The 13,588-nt window shown below is 36.4% G+C and overlaps 1 protein-coding gene across 1 annotated transcript in view; it reads left to right on the top strand.

The window, feature by feature from the left end:
- The first annotated feature begins 4,259 nt into the window (after positions 1-4,259).
- F9 (coagulation factor IX) overlaps positions 4,260-13,588 on the top strand; it is a 29,985-nt gene continuing 20,656 nt past the window's right edge. The window contains exons 1-3 of the mRNA XM_027940182.2: positions 4,260-4,347; positions 9,381-9,544; positions 9,745-9,769. Of these exons, the coding sequence (XP_027795983.1) occupies positions 4,260-4,347; positions 9,381-9,544; positions 9,745-9,769 (277 nt within the window). The remainder of the gene's footprint in view (positions 4,348-9,380; positions 9,545-9,744; positions 9,770-13,588) is intronic.

The following is a 13,588-nucleotide window of genomic DNA, read 5'->3' on the forward strand; positions in this document are numbered from 1 at the left end:
GCCATGAGGAGACATGGGGAAAACTTAAAAGCTTATTACTAAGTGGGAAAAAAAGCCAATCTGAAAAGACTATAATACTATATAATTCCAACTACATGACCTTCTAGAAAAGGCAAACTGGACATAGTTAAAAAAAATCAGTGGTTTCCAGCAGTTAGGAGGTAGAGAAGGTAAAGCACAAAGATTTTTAGGGCAGTGAAACTCTTATGTATAATTATATAATGGTGGGTACATGTCATTTTACACATTTGCCCAAACATATAGAATGTATAACACCAAGGGTTAACCAACCCTAATGTAAACTATGGACTCTGGATCATAATGATGTGGTGATGTGGGTTCATCAATTTTAACAAGTGTATCACTCTGGTGGGGATGTTGATAATGGGGGAGACTGTGTACTTTGTAAGGGCAGATGGTGTTATGGTTTGGATATGAGGTATTTCCCAAAAGTTCATGTGTGAAACAATGCAAGAAGGTTCAGAGGAGAAATGATTGGGTTATGAGAACATTAACCTAATCAATTAATCCCTGATGGGGTTAACTGAGTAGTAACTGGAGGTAGGTGAGGTTTGGCTGGAGGAGGTGGGCATTGGGAACATGCCTTTGGGGTACATATTTTGTATCTGGCAAATGGAGCCTCTCTCTGCTTCCTGATCATCATGTGGGCTGCTTCCCTCCACCATACTCTTCTGCCATGATATTCTGCTTCACCTTGAGCCCTAAGGAATGGAGCTGGCTGATTATGAACTGAGACCTCTGAAATCATGAGCTCTCAAACTTTTCCTTCTCTAATTGTTCTTGTCAGGTCTTTTAGTTGCAGTAGTGAAAAAACTGAATAATACAGGGGATATATGGGAAATTTCTATATCTTACTCTCAATTTGTCTGTGAACCTACAAGTTCTCTAAAATATGAAGTATTTAAATGAAACATATTAGGATGCATAATTATTCCAAAGAAATTATATACATAGTTAGACCCTTAGAGAATTACAGGACCTAGGAGCTGAAAATCACAAAATGCTTATGTGAGAAACCAAAGACACAAATACAAGGAGATTGTGTGTGTGTGTGTGTGTGTGTGTGTGTGTATCTCATTCATGAACTGGGAAAACTCAACACATTAATGATGTCAATTCCCCTAAAATGACATATAGGTTTTAAAATAATTCCTATCAAAACCCCAGGTATTTTTAGATACCAACAAGATAATTCTAACATTTATATGAAAAGGTACAATCTCTTAGAATAGAATTATCTTTCCAAAGTAGAAGAAAGTGGGCAGAATCACCCAACCCGATATAAAGGCTTCCTCTATACCTAGAGTAGCCATGTAAGTGTGGTACTGACAAAGGATAAGTACATCACTGGAACAAAACAGAGGACCTAGAGATAGACCCTAAATAAGGTGCTCAAATGGTTTAGGAATAAAGTAGACAAGCTATTATAATTGAGATAGGATAGTCTTTTAAACAAATGGCACTAGAGGAATTAGACAGCCATGGTGGGGGGGGAAGCCTGACCTAAACCTCATACCCTATACAAAAAAAAATCATGAAGTGGAGCACGGATATAAACCTCAAACTGTAAACTATAAAACATTTAGAAAAAAAAACAAAAAACAAAAAATCATCTAGTGTTAGTGGAACCCTTCTAAATGTAATCCATAAAAGAAAAAAATTAAGACACTGGACTATATCAAAACTAAAAAGTTGTGCTCTGTGAAAGACCTAGTTAAGAGGATGAAAAGAGAAGCTGAAGATTTGGAAACAATGTTTACAACCACATAACTAACAAAGGACTCATATATAAAATAAAGAACCTTAAATATTCAACAGTAAAAAAAAATCAAACAATCTCATTGGGAAATGGGCAAGACATGAACAAACATTTCACAGTAGAGGATGTGCAAATGTCAAGTAAATGACACAGTGTTAAATTGTTAGCCATTAGGAAGACACAAGTTTAAACACAATGAGATATCACTACATACATATATGAATGGCCAAAATAAAAATAGTGACAATATCAAATGCTTGCAAAGATGCAAAAAAAAAAAAAAAAAAAAAAACAGGGTCACTTACACATTGCTGGTAGAAATGTAAATTGTACAGCCATTTTTGCAAACAGTTTGGAAGTTTACTAAAAATCTAAACACACAACTGCTATATGACCAAGAAATTGCATTCCTGGGCATTAATCCCAGGGAAACATAAAAGTTACATTCACACAGAAGCCTATACATGAATGTTGTTGACACATTATTGCAATAGCAAAAAAAAAAAAAAAAAACCTGGAAACAATCATAATGCCTCTTAGCAGGTGAAAAAAACTATACCACAATCTCACTATGGAATACTACTCAGCAATAAAAAGGAATTAACTATTGAAACATATAATAATCTATATGGATCTGAAAGGCACTATGCTGGATGAAAAAATCCACCTCAAGAAGCATTCATATACTGATTCCATTCACATAGCATTCTCATGGAGATGATAAGAGATTAGTGGTGCCAGGAGTTAGGGATAATTGCAGGGGAGAGGGGAGTATAGTAGCACAAGCCATATCTTTGTAATGGTGGTTATAATAACCTAAACATGTAATAAAATGACTTGGAAATACATATATATATATATATATATATATATATATATATATATAATATCAATGTCCATTATCTTTTTTTAATATTGTGCCATATGTATATAATATGTGAACATTAGGAGTAACTGGGTGAAAGGTACATGGATTCTTTGTGCTGTTTTTTTTTTTTTTTTTTTTTTTTTTTTTTTTTTTTTTTGCAATTTCCTGCAACTCTAAAATTATTTTAAAACTCAATGATAAGGGCCAGGTGAGTTGCACATGTGTATAAGCCTAGCAGCTCAGGAGGCTGAGGCAGGAGTATCATAGTTCAAAGCCAGCCTCAGCAATGTAGCAAGGCCATAAGCAACATAGCAAGACCCTGTCTCTAAATAAAATATAAAAAGGGACTGGGGGTGTTGCTCAGTGGTTAAGTGCCCCTGGGTTCAACCCCCATTACCCCTCCAAAAAAATCAATGGTAAGAATATTTACTGACTCCTAGTTGGAAACAATCAATGCCAGAAGAGAATGGGATGGTGTCTTTAATATGTCCCCCAGAAAAATGCACAACCTAATATTCTCTATTCAACCAGATTGTTTTTTTTTTTAAATGAAAGTAAAATGGAGACATTTTCAAATAAACCCAAATTGAGAAAATGTATCATGAGATCTACACTGTCAAAATTGTTAATAAAGCCAAGTGCAATGGTGCATGCCTGTAATCCCAGCAGCTCAGGAGTCTGAGGCAGGAAGATCACAAGTTCAAAGCCAGCCTCAGCAACTTAGCAAGACCTTGTCTCAAAATAAAAAGTATTGGGGATGTGGCTCAGTGGTTAAGCATTTCAGAGTTCAATCCTTTGCATTGTAATAGATAGAAACCTGGATCTACACAAAGAAATGAAGGGTATTAGAATGATAATAAATGATTCCAATATAATAGATATTGCCTCCTTTTTAAATTTCTCTCAAACATTGTTGATTGCTTAAAGCAAAAGGAATAACAATATAGGATTTATAACATATGTAAAAGTAAAATGTATCACAACAATATCACAAAGAATAACAGGTAAATGGTAGCATACTTTTATATATTTTTAATACTATGTGCAGTGGTATAACACCATATATGAATATATACTATTATATATAATATTCACAGATTTACTTGTATATATTAACATATGTTTGTATGTGTATATGCATGAATATGTGTATGTATGTAGACAGGCATACATATGTGTATATATGCACATATGTATAGACATATGCACATATGTATAGACATGTGCACATATGTACATATACATGCATACATATATTCTGAGACAAGGTCCATATGTTTCACCATACAGATACTTGACAAAGATAAAATGGGTCCTACTGATGGAATTTGCTCCCATAGCAGTTGTACCACGGCACCTATCCCTACTCTGAAGATGTGTCACTTTCTGCTTCAGCCTCTAGTCAGCCACTCTTGCAAAAGGTATGAAACCAGAGTTGAATTTGAATGGTGACCACTGCCCATTCTCTTCACTTGACCCTTGAGGCCACTGGAAAAAGCCCAAAGACCCACCAAGGGAGATGAACATTATTCCCAGAAGTCAATAGAGCACTGCTTGTACTTTGGAACAATTGATCAACCTTGCCACTTGCACAATCTACTAGCAAAGGTTATGCAGTGCCTGAACACGATCATGGCAGAATCACCGGGCCTCATCGCCATCTGCCTTTTTGGATATCTACTCAATGCTGAATGTACAGGTATGTTTCCTTTTTAAAAATACTTGGAATACACTTGTATTTTAGATTTAAAAATGTCTGGTGCTGTCTTCTTCGTTAAATAATGATTATATGATTTGATAGATTTAACATTCTAGCAGCCAACATATGGATTGATAAGTGCTGGCTCTCTGCTAGCTGGGTCTTCATTTTTAAAACTAAATAGTCTTACAATGCTTTTGATGCACTTTTATTTAGTGGACACTCTTGAGCTTATGATTTTATGATGTAATTCCTCTTAGAAAATGTTTGTCTCCTTGGTTTAAAAAAAATTGGAAGTAGGAAGATATCTTAACAAAGAAACATCAGAATATGCAAAAAAGTTACTTTTTTATTCACCATTTTAAACCAAAATGGAAAACATCAAAACTACAAATGATTTTATTTACAAAAAAGTCTTATCTGAAGATACACGATGAGTTTCAAAATTTTAAAACTATATAATGAGGTATATCTTGAATTGTAAAAGTTATACACCATCCATTTAAAGCTTTAGTTAATACCAAAAGATTAACCTTTCATTAGTAAGTTGTTATTTGCCATGAAAGTATTTTTTTTCATGGATTAGGAATAAATCATATTTTGTTTCTGATTTCATAATGTCTCAGAGTTGATATCTGATACTCAGATAAGCTCCCTAGGAGACAAAACAAATCCACAAATTGATGAAAAGAGTAGGAACTTAGTTAATGCAATATATATCACTTCGTTTTTTCACAACTACAGTTTCTTTATATACACTCTAGGGGATGGTACACAGGGAATAACTTATTCCATTTAAGCAAATGGCATGTTTTCACAGGAAGCATTTATCACACTTACTTGTCAACCTACTAGAATCAACACTAGTAGCTGACAGTGCCAGGATCAGGGGTGCCAACCCTAAAGCATCACCAGAAAGCAGACTGGTCTTCTGGTTCCTATTCTAGACATGATGTCAGCTAGGGAATCAGACTAAAATACAGAAATAATGATATGAGAATGCAAAGGTTAAATTGAACTAGCAAAGGGGGTAGAATTAAATAAAAAATATGTTGGAAAACTCACAAAGCAGGACATAAAGCCAAGTCATTAGACATATCTCATCAGTGAGACATATGGGAGGACAAAGGATTCAAACCCTTCCTTTGAAATAAATGGTGAGATGATGGAGGTTATAAGAGAGCTGTTGACTCCCTGAAAACCTCAGGGAGTTGGGAAAAAATGATAGAAAAAAAGAGAGAAACCAGGGTTTCAGAACTGGGAAAGCAATGACTAGAGATAATCCTGAAAGGGGGTTTAAATAAGCAATCCCCAGACAACACTAAGAGAAAGTCAGTGGGATTCTGGAGTCACTGTTGTAAAAATTAAAAGGCCCTTGAGGAAAGGACTAGGATAACTTCCCTAACTATGGACAACATTGGTGCAGTACTCTCTTCTGTTAAACTGTTACTGGCTTCTGAAAGGAGGAGATATTGTGTTTTCATAGCTGATGCTCTTAAGTATTATTGCATCAATCTGGAATTTGAAAATCAAAATCATTCTATGAAATCAGTTCAGTTTTGAAAAGTATATGGATTGAAACTGTCTTTCATTCATTCAGACATTACTGAGTTACTGTTATGGTTCTAGGTACTATGGCATGGTACCAGGGGCATGGGCATAAATCAGACTCTCTCTTTGACCTAAAGCACCATGAGATTGGGTGAGATATTTTCATATAGTATTATAAAATGTGTAACACATGCTAAGGGAGTACAGAGTAAGGGACACAATAAATGGGGAAATACCTGAGAAACAGACAATATTTGGAGCTGGGTCTTAAGAGATGAATAGGAGTTCACTGTCCTTAAATGTCTGATCTGGGGTGTTCTATGCAGAGGGGATCCCTCACATGCAAAAATCCAGATTCACAACAATGTGAGGTATTTCAAGAGCTCCATCTTGACTATGACAAGTGAGACAGGAACTAGGCAGGACCAGGTCATCAGATAATAAAGACCCTAAACTAAGAAGACTGGACAAATAGAACATAATATGAAGGTATCATAAGTGTAAACATAAAGAGTAACACTAATGGCTGAGTTCAGATGCTTCATCTGATAACACTCTAATGAACTAGTGTGAGGGTAAGACTGTGAGACCAGTCCTAAGATTACTGTAATTATTCATTAATTGAGACACAAGGGCTGGAATCTGGATAATAGCTGTATAGAGAAGAGAGAATTTGCAGATTTTAAGGAAGTAGAACTGATATGATTTAATAACTACAGGGTTATGGAAAGTTCTGGGGAAGTGTATAGAGCATATCTTGGGCATTTTGAGTTTGATGTGATCACAGAAAGAACACAGTGCCTAAGAGCACAGATTCTGTAGTCTGACTGCCAGAGTCTAAATCCTAGCTCTGATGCTTTAGTGTGGTACCTTGAGCAAATTACTTAATCTCTTAGAACCTTGGTTTTCCTCACTTACAAAAATGAGATGACAGTACCTAGCTCATGGGACTGTTGTGAGGATGAAGTGAGATAATGAATGCAAAGTACTGAGAAGTATCCAGCACAACAGAAGCACTGCATAAACATCAGCTATCACCAGCCACATTATAGTGTACAGTTAGGAAGCTTGAAAGATGATCTGGGATTCAGAAGATATATCTGCCTAGAGATGGATATTCAGGAATCAGTGTGGTGTAAGCAGCAGTTATAGCTACATGTATGTAAGAAGCTAGGGAGTCAGAGAGTGAGTGTGGACATTGTGGCACCTATCCAGTGTCTAGAAGTACTGATTGGGTACTCAATAAATTTTGTTGAAAAGGTTAGAGCCAAACTAAGGCACAGCAAATGAAGCCTATAGGCCACAAATGCACTTGTATATCTAGAGGTGTGGGAGTGGATTCCTTCAATGTTGTACACTACACATCTTGTAAACCTTACTCTAGCCCCAGCCCTGGCAACAATGTATGAAGTTAAGTTAAAAAGCTAAAATCCTGCAGCTGAAGCCTGGAGCAGCCCTGAACATTTAAGGACCAGTCAGAGGAAGGAAAGTCAATTGCTTCAAGAGGTAGATGGATAACAAGAATTAGAGTAAAGACAAGAACCAGAATAGAGGGCTTTCATGGAAAGAGTTTCCTGAAAAGGGAGAGATCAACAGTTAGAAACGTTTTAGAGTAGTCAGGAAATACATAAGTTAAAAATTATCCTTTATAAGGTCATTACTGATTGTGACAGTCTTTTCATTATATGGATGGGAACATGGAAGGAAAAGAGCTGCCAAAGTGCATTAGAGCTAAAGAGAACTGAGAAAATTAAGAAGGAAAGGAGGGCCAGATGAGAGAAATAGGAGAAAGAGAGACAACCAACATACACTGGTCTACATGCTATCTAACTGATCCTGTCAACAATATGGTAAGGCAGATACTCTTTTTTTAATAACTTTACTTAATTTATTTATTTTTTATATGTTGCTGAGGATCAAACCAGGTGCCTCATACATGTTAGGCAAGCACTCTACCACTGAGCTACAACCCCAGCCTGGTAAATACTCTTATTACATAGCTATTAATCCCATTTTACATTTCTGAAAGTTAAGGTACAGAGATCATGTGACTTGTCTATAGGAGTCAGATATGTGATTCAAAACCAGGTCCGTCTGATCTGATTCCAAACTGTTTTTTCACTCAACCACACTATAAATGAATGCAGAAATGGATTCTATTTACCAGTACCTAGGGCCAAGTAAATGAATTACTGAGCAAAGAGATGGACCTGGAGGCGTTGTGAGGCAGCAGTATGTGATGGTACCCATGTGCAATTTGGTGATCCATAGCCCTAAGTACTCAGCTGCCTCAGAAAAAGAAAAAGGCAAATGGCTACACTGTTCTAGGATATGGGATTGCAAGGATGGTGCAGCAGTTACAAGGAGTGAAGGGAATTTGAGAAAGTTGGCAAATGTAATGGGGAGGAGAAAAACCTAGGCTAAATTCAGAAAAAAAAAAAAGTGAGCCTAAAAGGGACAAGGGTATCAAGACATTACGTTATGAAAATAAGGTACTTTAGTTCATTTCTTTTTCTTCCCTTTGATCTTCCCCTTTCCTTCCTTCTTCCCTTCATTCTTTCTTTTCCTTTTCCTTCCTTCCTTCATGATCTCCTAAAGAAAGAAACAACTACAGGCAGATTCTTGAGTTACTAGTATTAATTACATACATGCACACATACACATACGAGAGTGTATGTGTATATATATATATATATATATATATATATATATATATGTGTGTGTGTGTGTGTGTGTATATACGTGTGGGGGTGAGAAAGAGAGAGAAAAAGACAGACACAGAGACAGAGACAAAGGCAGGGAAAGAAGGAGGGAAAGGATTTGGAGGCCTCAATCCTTCAGAGTTTATGAGTGTCCCTATAGACTAGGCAATCACAGTTAAAATAAACCACATCCTGAAATCCAAATGCTTACAGCACTGGAATTTCTATAACATATGCCAACTGAAGGTGTAATGTATCTGAAGATTAAAAAATAATAATGATTCACTGGTTTTATTTTAACATCAAATGAGAGGCATTGGGGTCATATTTGCAGCTGAACCCACAATTAGGCTCCTGCTCTTCAAGAGATATTTGTTGCAAAGTCACTGGGCAACTGCATCCTGAAAACACAGCCCAGCCAGGGTGATGGATCACCTTGCAAGGATCTGCAATGAGCTATTTTCAAGTGATGACAAAGTGTGAAGTTAACTGCTTATTTGAGAACTTTCTTTTTCATCCAAAGTAAATTCAAATATGGTTGGAAATCTGACCTTTTATTATTGGAGCTCTCTTAACTAAAAGTAAAATTGAATTTTAATTCCTAAATCTCCATGTTTATATAATACTGTGGGAGCATCACAGATTTTGGCTCCATGCCCCAAAGAGAAATTGGCTTTGGGATTACTTGGATTAAAAACAAAGCCTTTCTTAAGAGATGTATTTAATTTTCATGATGTTTTCTTTTTTTTAAAGCTAAACAATAGTTCTTTTAAATTTCAGTGTTTCTTGATCGTGAAAATGCCACCAAAATTCTGAGCCGGCCAAAGAGGTATAATTCAGGAAAATTGGAAGAGTTTGTTCGAGGGAATCTTGAGAGAGAATGCATAGAAGAAAAGTGTAGTTTTGAAGAAGCCCGAGAAGTTTTTGAAAATACTGAAAAAACTGTGAGTATTTCCATATAATATCCTTCAGTTGCAGACCAAAGACAGAATACCTTTTAAAAAGAAAAAAGGCAAAAACTTTTCTTTGGAATTTTATGACATTCATGCATATATTTACATTATAAATGTTATATAAGAGAAGGAATCAACATCAAAGCACTTTAAATACTACTATTAACTTGTCCTCTTTTTATTCTTTATAGACTGAATTTTGGAAGCAATATGTTGGTAAGTAATTCATTTTATTCTCAATTATGCATTTTTTCTCTGAATAAAGAGATCATATAGTAAACTCTGTCAAAACAACTCAGAAAAATAAATCCAACTCTTTAACCCAAGATTGAATAGTGATATCCTACAGGGTTATGCCAGTGTGGGAGGGATCAGCTGGAAGATAAGTAAACTCTCTGCAGGGCTTCACAAAGATCAGCATTCCACCCCAGGAAGCTGGAAGGAAGAAACTCAAGTGATTGGATCTTGGGACTGAATAATATTTTATAATCCTCAGTAGAGATTCAGAGAATGCTAATTGAAAAGTCTTAAAAGTCTTCCTTGTAGCAGGGTACCGTAGTGCATGCCTGTAATCCCAGAAGCTCAGGAGGCTGAGGCAGGAGGACTGAAAGTTCAAAGCCAGCCTCAGCAAAAGCAAGGTGTTAAACAACTCAGTGAAACCCCATCTATAAATAAAATACAAAATAGGGCTGGGGATGTGGCTCAGTGGTTGAGTGCCCCAGAGTTCAATCCCCAGTACAAAAAAAAAAAGTCTTCCTCGTTATGATGGCCTACAAAGTTCCTCCACCATCACCCTTTTTTAAAAAATATTTTTCAGTTGTTGATGGACCTTTATTTTATTCATTTATATGCAATGCTGAGAATAGAATCCAGTGCCTCACATATGCTAGGCAAACACTCTACCACTGAGTTACAACCTCAGCCCCCTACCATCACCCTTGTGTGCGTGCCCCTCTAACATCCTCTCCACCTTGCACACTGGGCTCCTTTTTCACTCTATGATGCTCCCACACTAGAGACTTTACCTGGCTATTTTAGCTGGCTTGTCCTAGCTTGCCCTCGGCTCACTCCCTAGTCTCCTTCAGGTCTTTGCCCCAATGTCACCATCTCAATGAGGCCTACTTTAATCATCTATTAATACTTCAACCTACCCCCAAGAATCCCACCACTCCAGACAATAATATCCTGTTATATTTTTAGTACTAAAGGTTGAATAATCCTTATCCAAAATGTTTGTTTCAGATTCAGGATTTTTTTTCAGATTGTAGAATATTTGCTTATATGTAATGAGATATCTCAGGGGTAGAACCCAACTCTAAACACAGGACTCATTTATGTTTCATATACCATTATACACATAGCCTGAAGGTAATCTCATACAACATTTTTAACCATTTTGTGCATGAAATAAAGTTTTATGGGGTAGAATTTTCCACTTGTGGTGTTATGTTGGTACTCAAGAAATTTTGGATTTTGAAGCAATTTCGATTTTAGATTTTCAGATTAGGGATACTCATCCTGGAACACTTTTTGCCATGTGATGTATCATTTTCTTACTTATACTATTTATCCTTGATTTCCTCCACTCCCCTCCCACCCCATCCAAAAATGCAAGCTTCATTTTGGCAGGGATTCAATTGTTTCATTTATTTATATATTCCTAGCACCTAGAACAATATCTTGAACAGAGGCACTCAGTAAATATTTGTCTACAAAATTGAAGAAAAGGAGTAAAAGATATACCTTAATAACAACTCATTTTAAAACTAACTTAAAAGCCAGCAGGATTTTGAGGCAAGGGAAGCCTCACAGATTGACTTACCTAAAACCATCTTCATGGTCAGGAACAAATTAGCCTGAATCACAAATTCACTGAGGTCCATTAATTCAAGTCCCTTTCTATTTGCTACAGTTCCCATTCTGAAGACATTATTAGATATTTTTATACCTTCCTAACTCATAATTTCCCTGTTTTTGTTTTCAAGTCATGAGCAAAGACAACATTCACTCTGTTACATTGCTTTATCTATCTTGCCTTATTCTTAGGGATGAATGCTACCATGACTGTTTCTATGAAATATTCCCCATAACATTCATCCAAATAAGTCTTTTTAATGCTTTACTCCTAATGAATTTAAAACTTTGACTCTTGGGACATATTTTTAAAAGCAAATCAACATCTGTTTTTCCAAAAAACAATATTCTTAGTTGTATTTAAATCCCCGTGATTCCTTCATTGCCCACCCCACATATACCACAGTTTCAGTAGCATATTTTGAAGTTGGGTGCCTGCCTTCTAGGTCACACAGGTACATTGTTTGCTATACCTCAGGCTTAGATACCTGGGAAACATCAAGGATATGCTTCTGTCACTAATACTTTGTCTACCAAAAAACAAAACAAAAACAAGAACTAAAAGGAAACAAACTCCATGTCTCTTTTCACATGCAGCTGGGATTCCAAACCACCACTAAAGTAGCCTATGCTGTTTCTCATATATAGCAAGAATCCAGGCTCCTCACTGCTGTCCTGTTCTCTGCCTTTAACTCATCATGCACAGACTTGGTTGAAGAAGAATCACCACCCAATCACATTAATTGGCATCTGTCAGAAACTTTACAGAATGCTATTTTCAGAAGCAATTTATAGCATTCCTATAACATTTAACCCTCACACCATCCCTGTGAGCAAAGCATTATGAATTCCATTCTGCATAGAAGGATACTGAGGCTTAAGGAGGTAAAGGGACTTGCCAAAGGTCACCCAGCTAGAAGTCATGAAGCACAGAAAAGAACCCAATCCCTTGCTTTCTATTATACTTCATGGCCTTCAAATCTAAACACAGTTATTCATTAAACAAGAACCTAGTAGTCTTAAATGGGAATCTGTCACTTGGCAAGGCCTTGTCTCTTGTTGTCTTTGACCCCTACTGACCGTGGCTTTGTCTAGGCCCAAAGTACACACAGACAAGGACCTAAAAGAGGACCAAATGCAGGATAAAATGACACTCATTTTAAAGATATGTCTCAGCAAACAAGTTCCTGTGTAGCTGGCTGCAAGCCCAGACCCTTTCAGTGAAACATCCTAAATAATTCAGATTTGTTGGTCTATAATATAAAGTGCAAATGTAGCTCGTTTTTTAGACCAGTTCTGAACATTAATAATAATAAACCAGAGATAACATATTTTGTTTTCATAGAATTGGAACAAGTTGAAGTATCCACGCAAGAGCACATTGGATCAAGGGGCAGAGGGGACAAGGTCTCATTTTTACAGCAAGCAGATTTTCCAAAGTGACTACTTCTGAGAAAGGGATATTAGTCCCTTAATTAATGGAACCTGAATACATGCTTCATCAGAGAGGAGGGAGAATGGGCAGGCATCCACACATTGGATGTCAGAGAGTTTTGCTTTGAAGTATAATTAATAATTAGAAGTTTCTCTTTGATTTTCCCTTTTTTTGGCTCTTATTGTCATCATTGTCTCTTACTCTTTTCTTACTCATATATCGAGTCTTACTGATCTAGCTCCTATTTTTTCCTCAGGGCTATTTTTCCTGAGCTCAAAGTGCGCACCCACTCTCCCTTCTGTTTGTATTCATTCTTTTCTCCTGAAGCTTCCTTGGAAGTATGCACTGAGACAGAGAATGAAGAAATCAGACTCACAGAGTCCCTTCTCATCCTGATCCTTCCCCTCTTGCTTATGCCTTCCTCCTACTTTCTTAGTACCAGTGTCTTCAAAGACTTTCAAGAAACTTCAGAAAAGGTATAATGGAAGTAACTAATCTATGCATAAATAAAGTACCTTGCAGAATCTTTTTAAAATTCCATATGATATACTGAAAATTGTTTTTCACTTTACCTAAATCATTTGGAACCTAACTTGTAAGACGGTAAACTATCTTTAAGTAGTAAGAGATGCTTCCCGCATCTTTTCTATTGTCTTGAACCCTTACTATATATGATACTTAAAGGTTAAATGATAATACATTTGTTCCATGCCTAGGTCACCAGTTCCTTGAGTGCAAGCACCGTT

Source organism: Marmota flaviventris, chromosome X (genome assembly GCF_047511675.1).
Source record: "Marmota flaviventris isolate mMarFla1 chromosome X, mMarFla1.hap1, whole genome shotgun sequence".
Classification (NCBI taxonomy): Eukaryota; Metazoa; Chordata; class Mammalia; order Rodentia; family Sciuridae; genus Marmota; species Marmota flaviventris.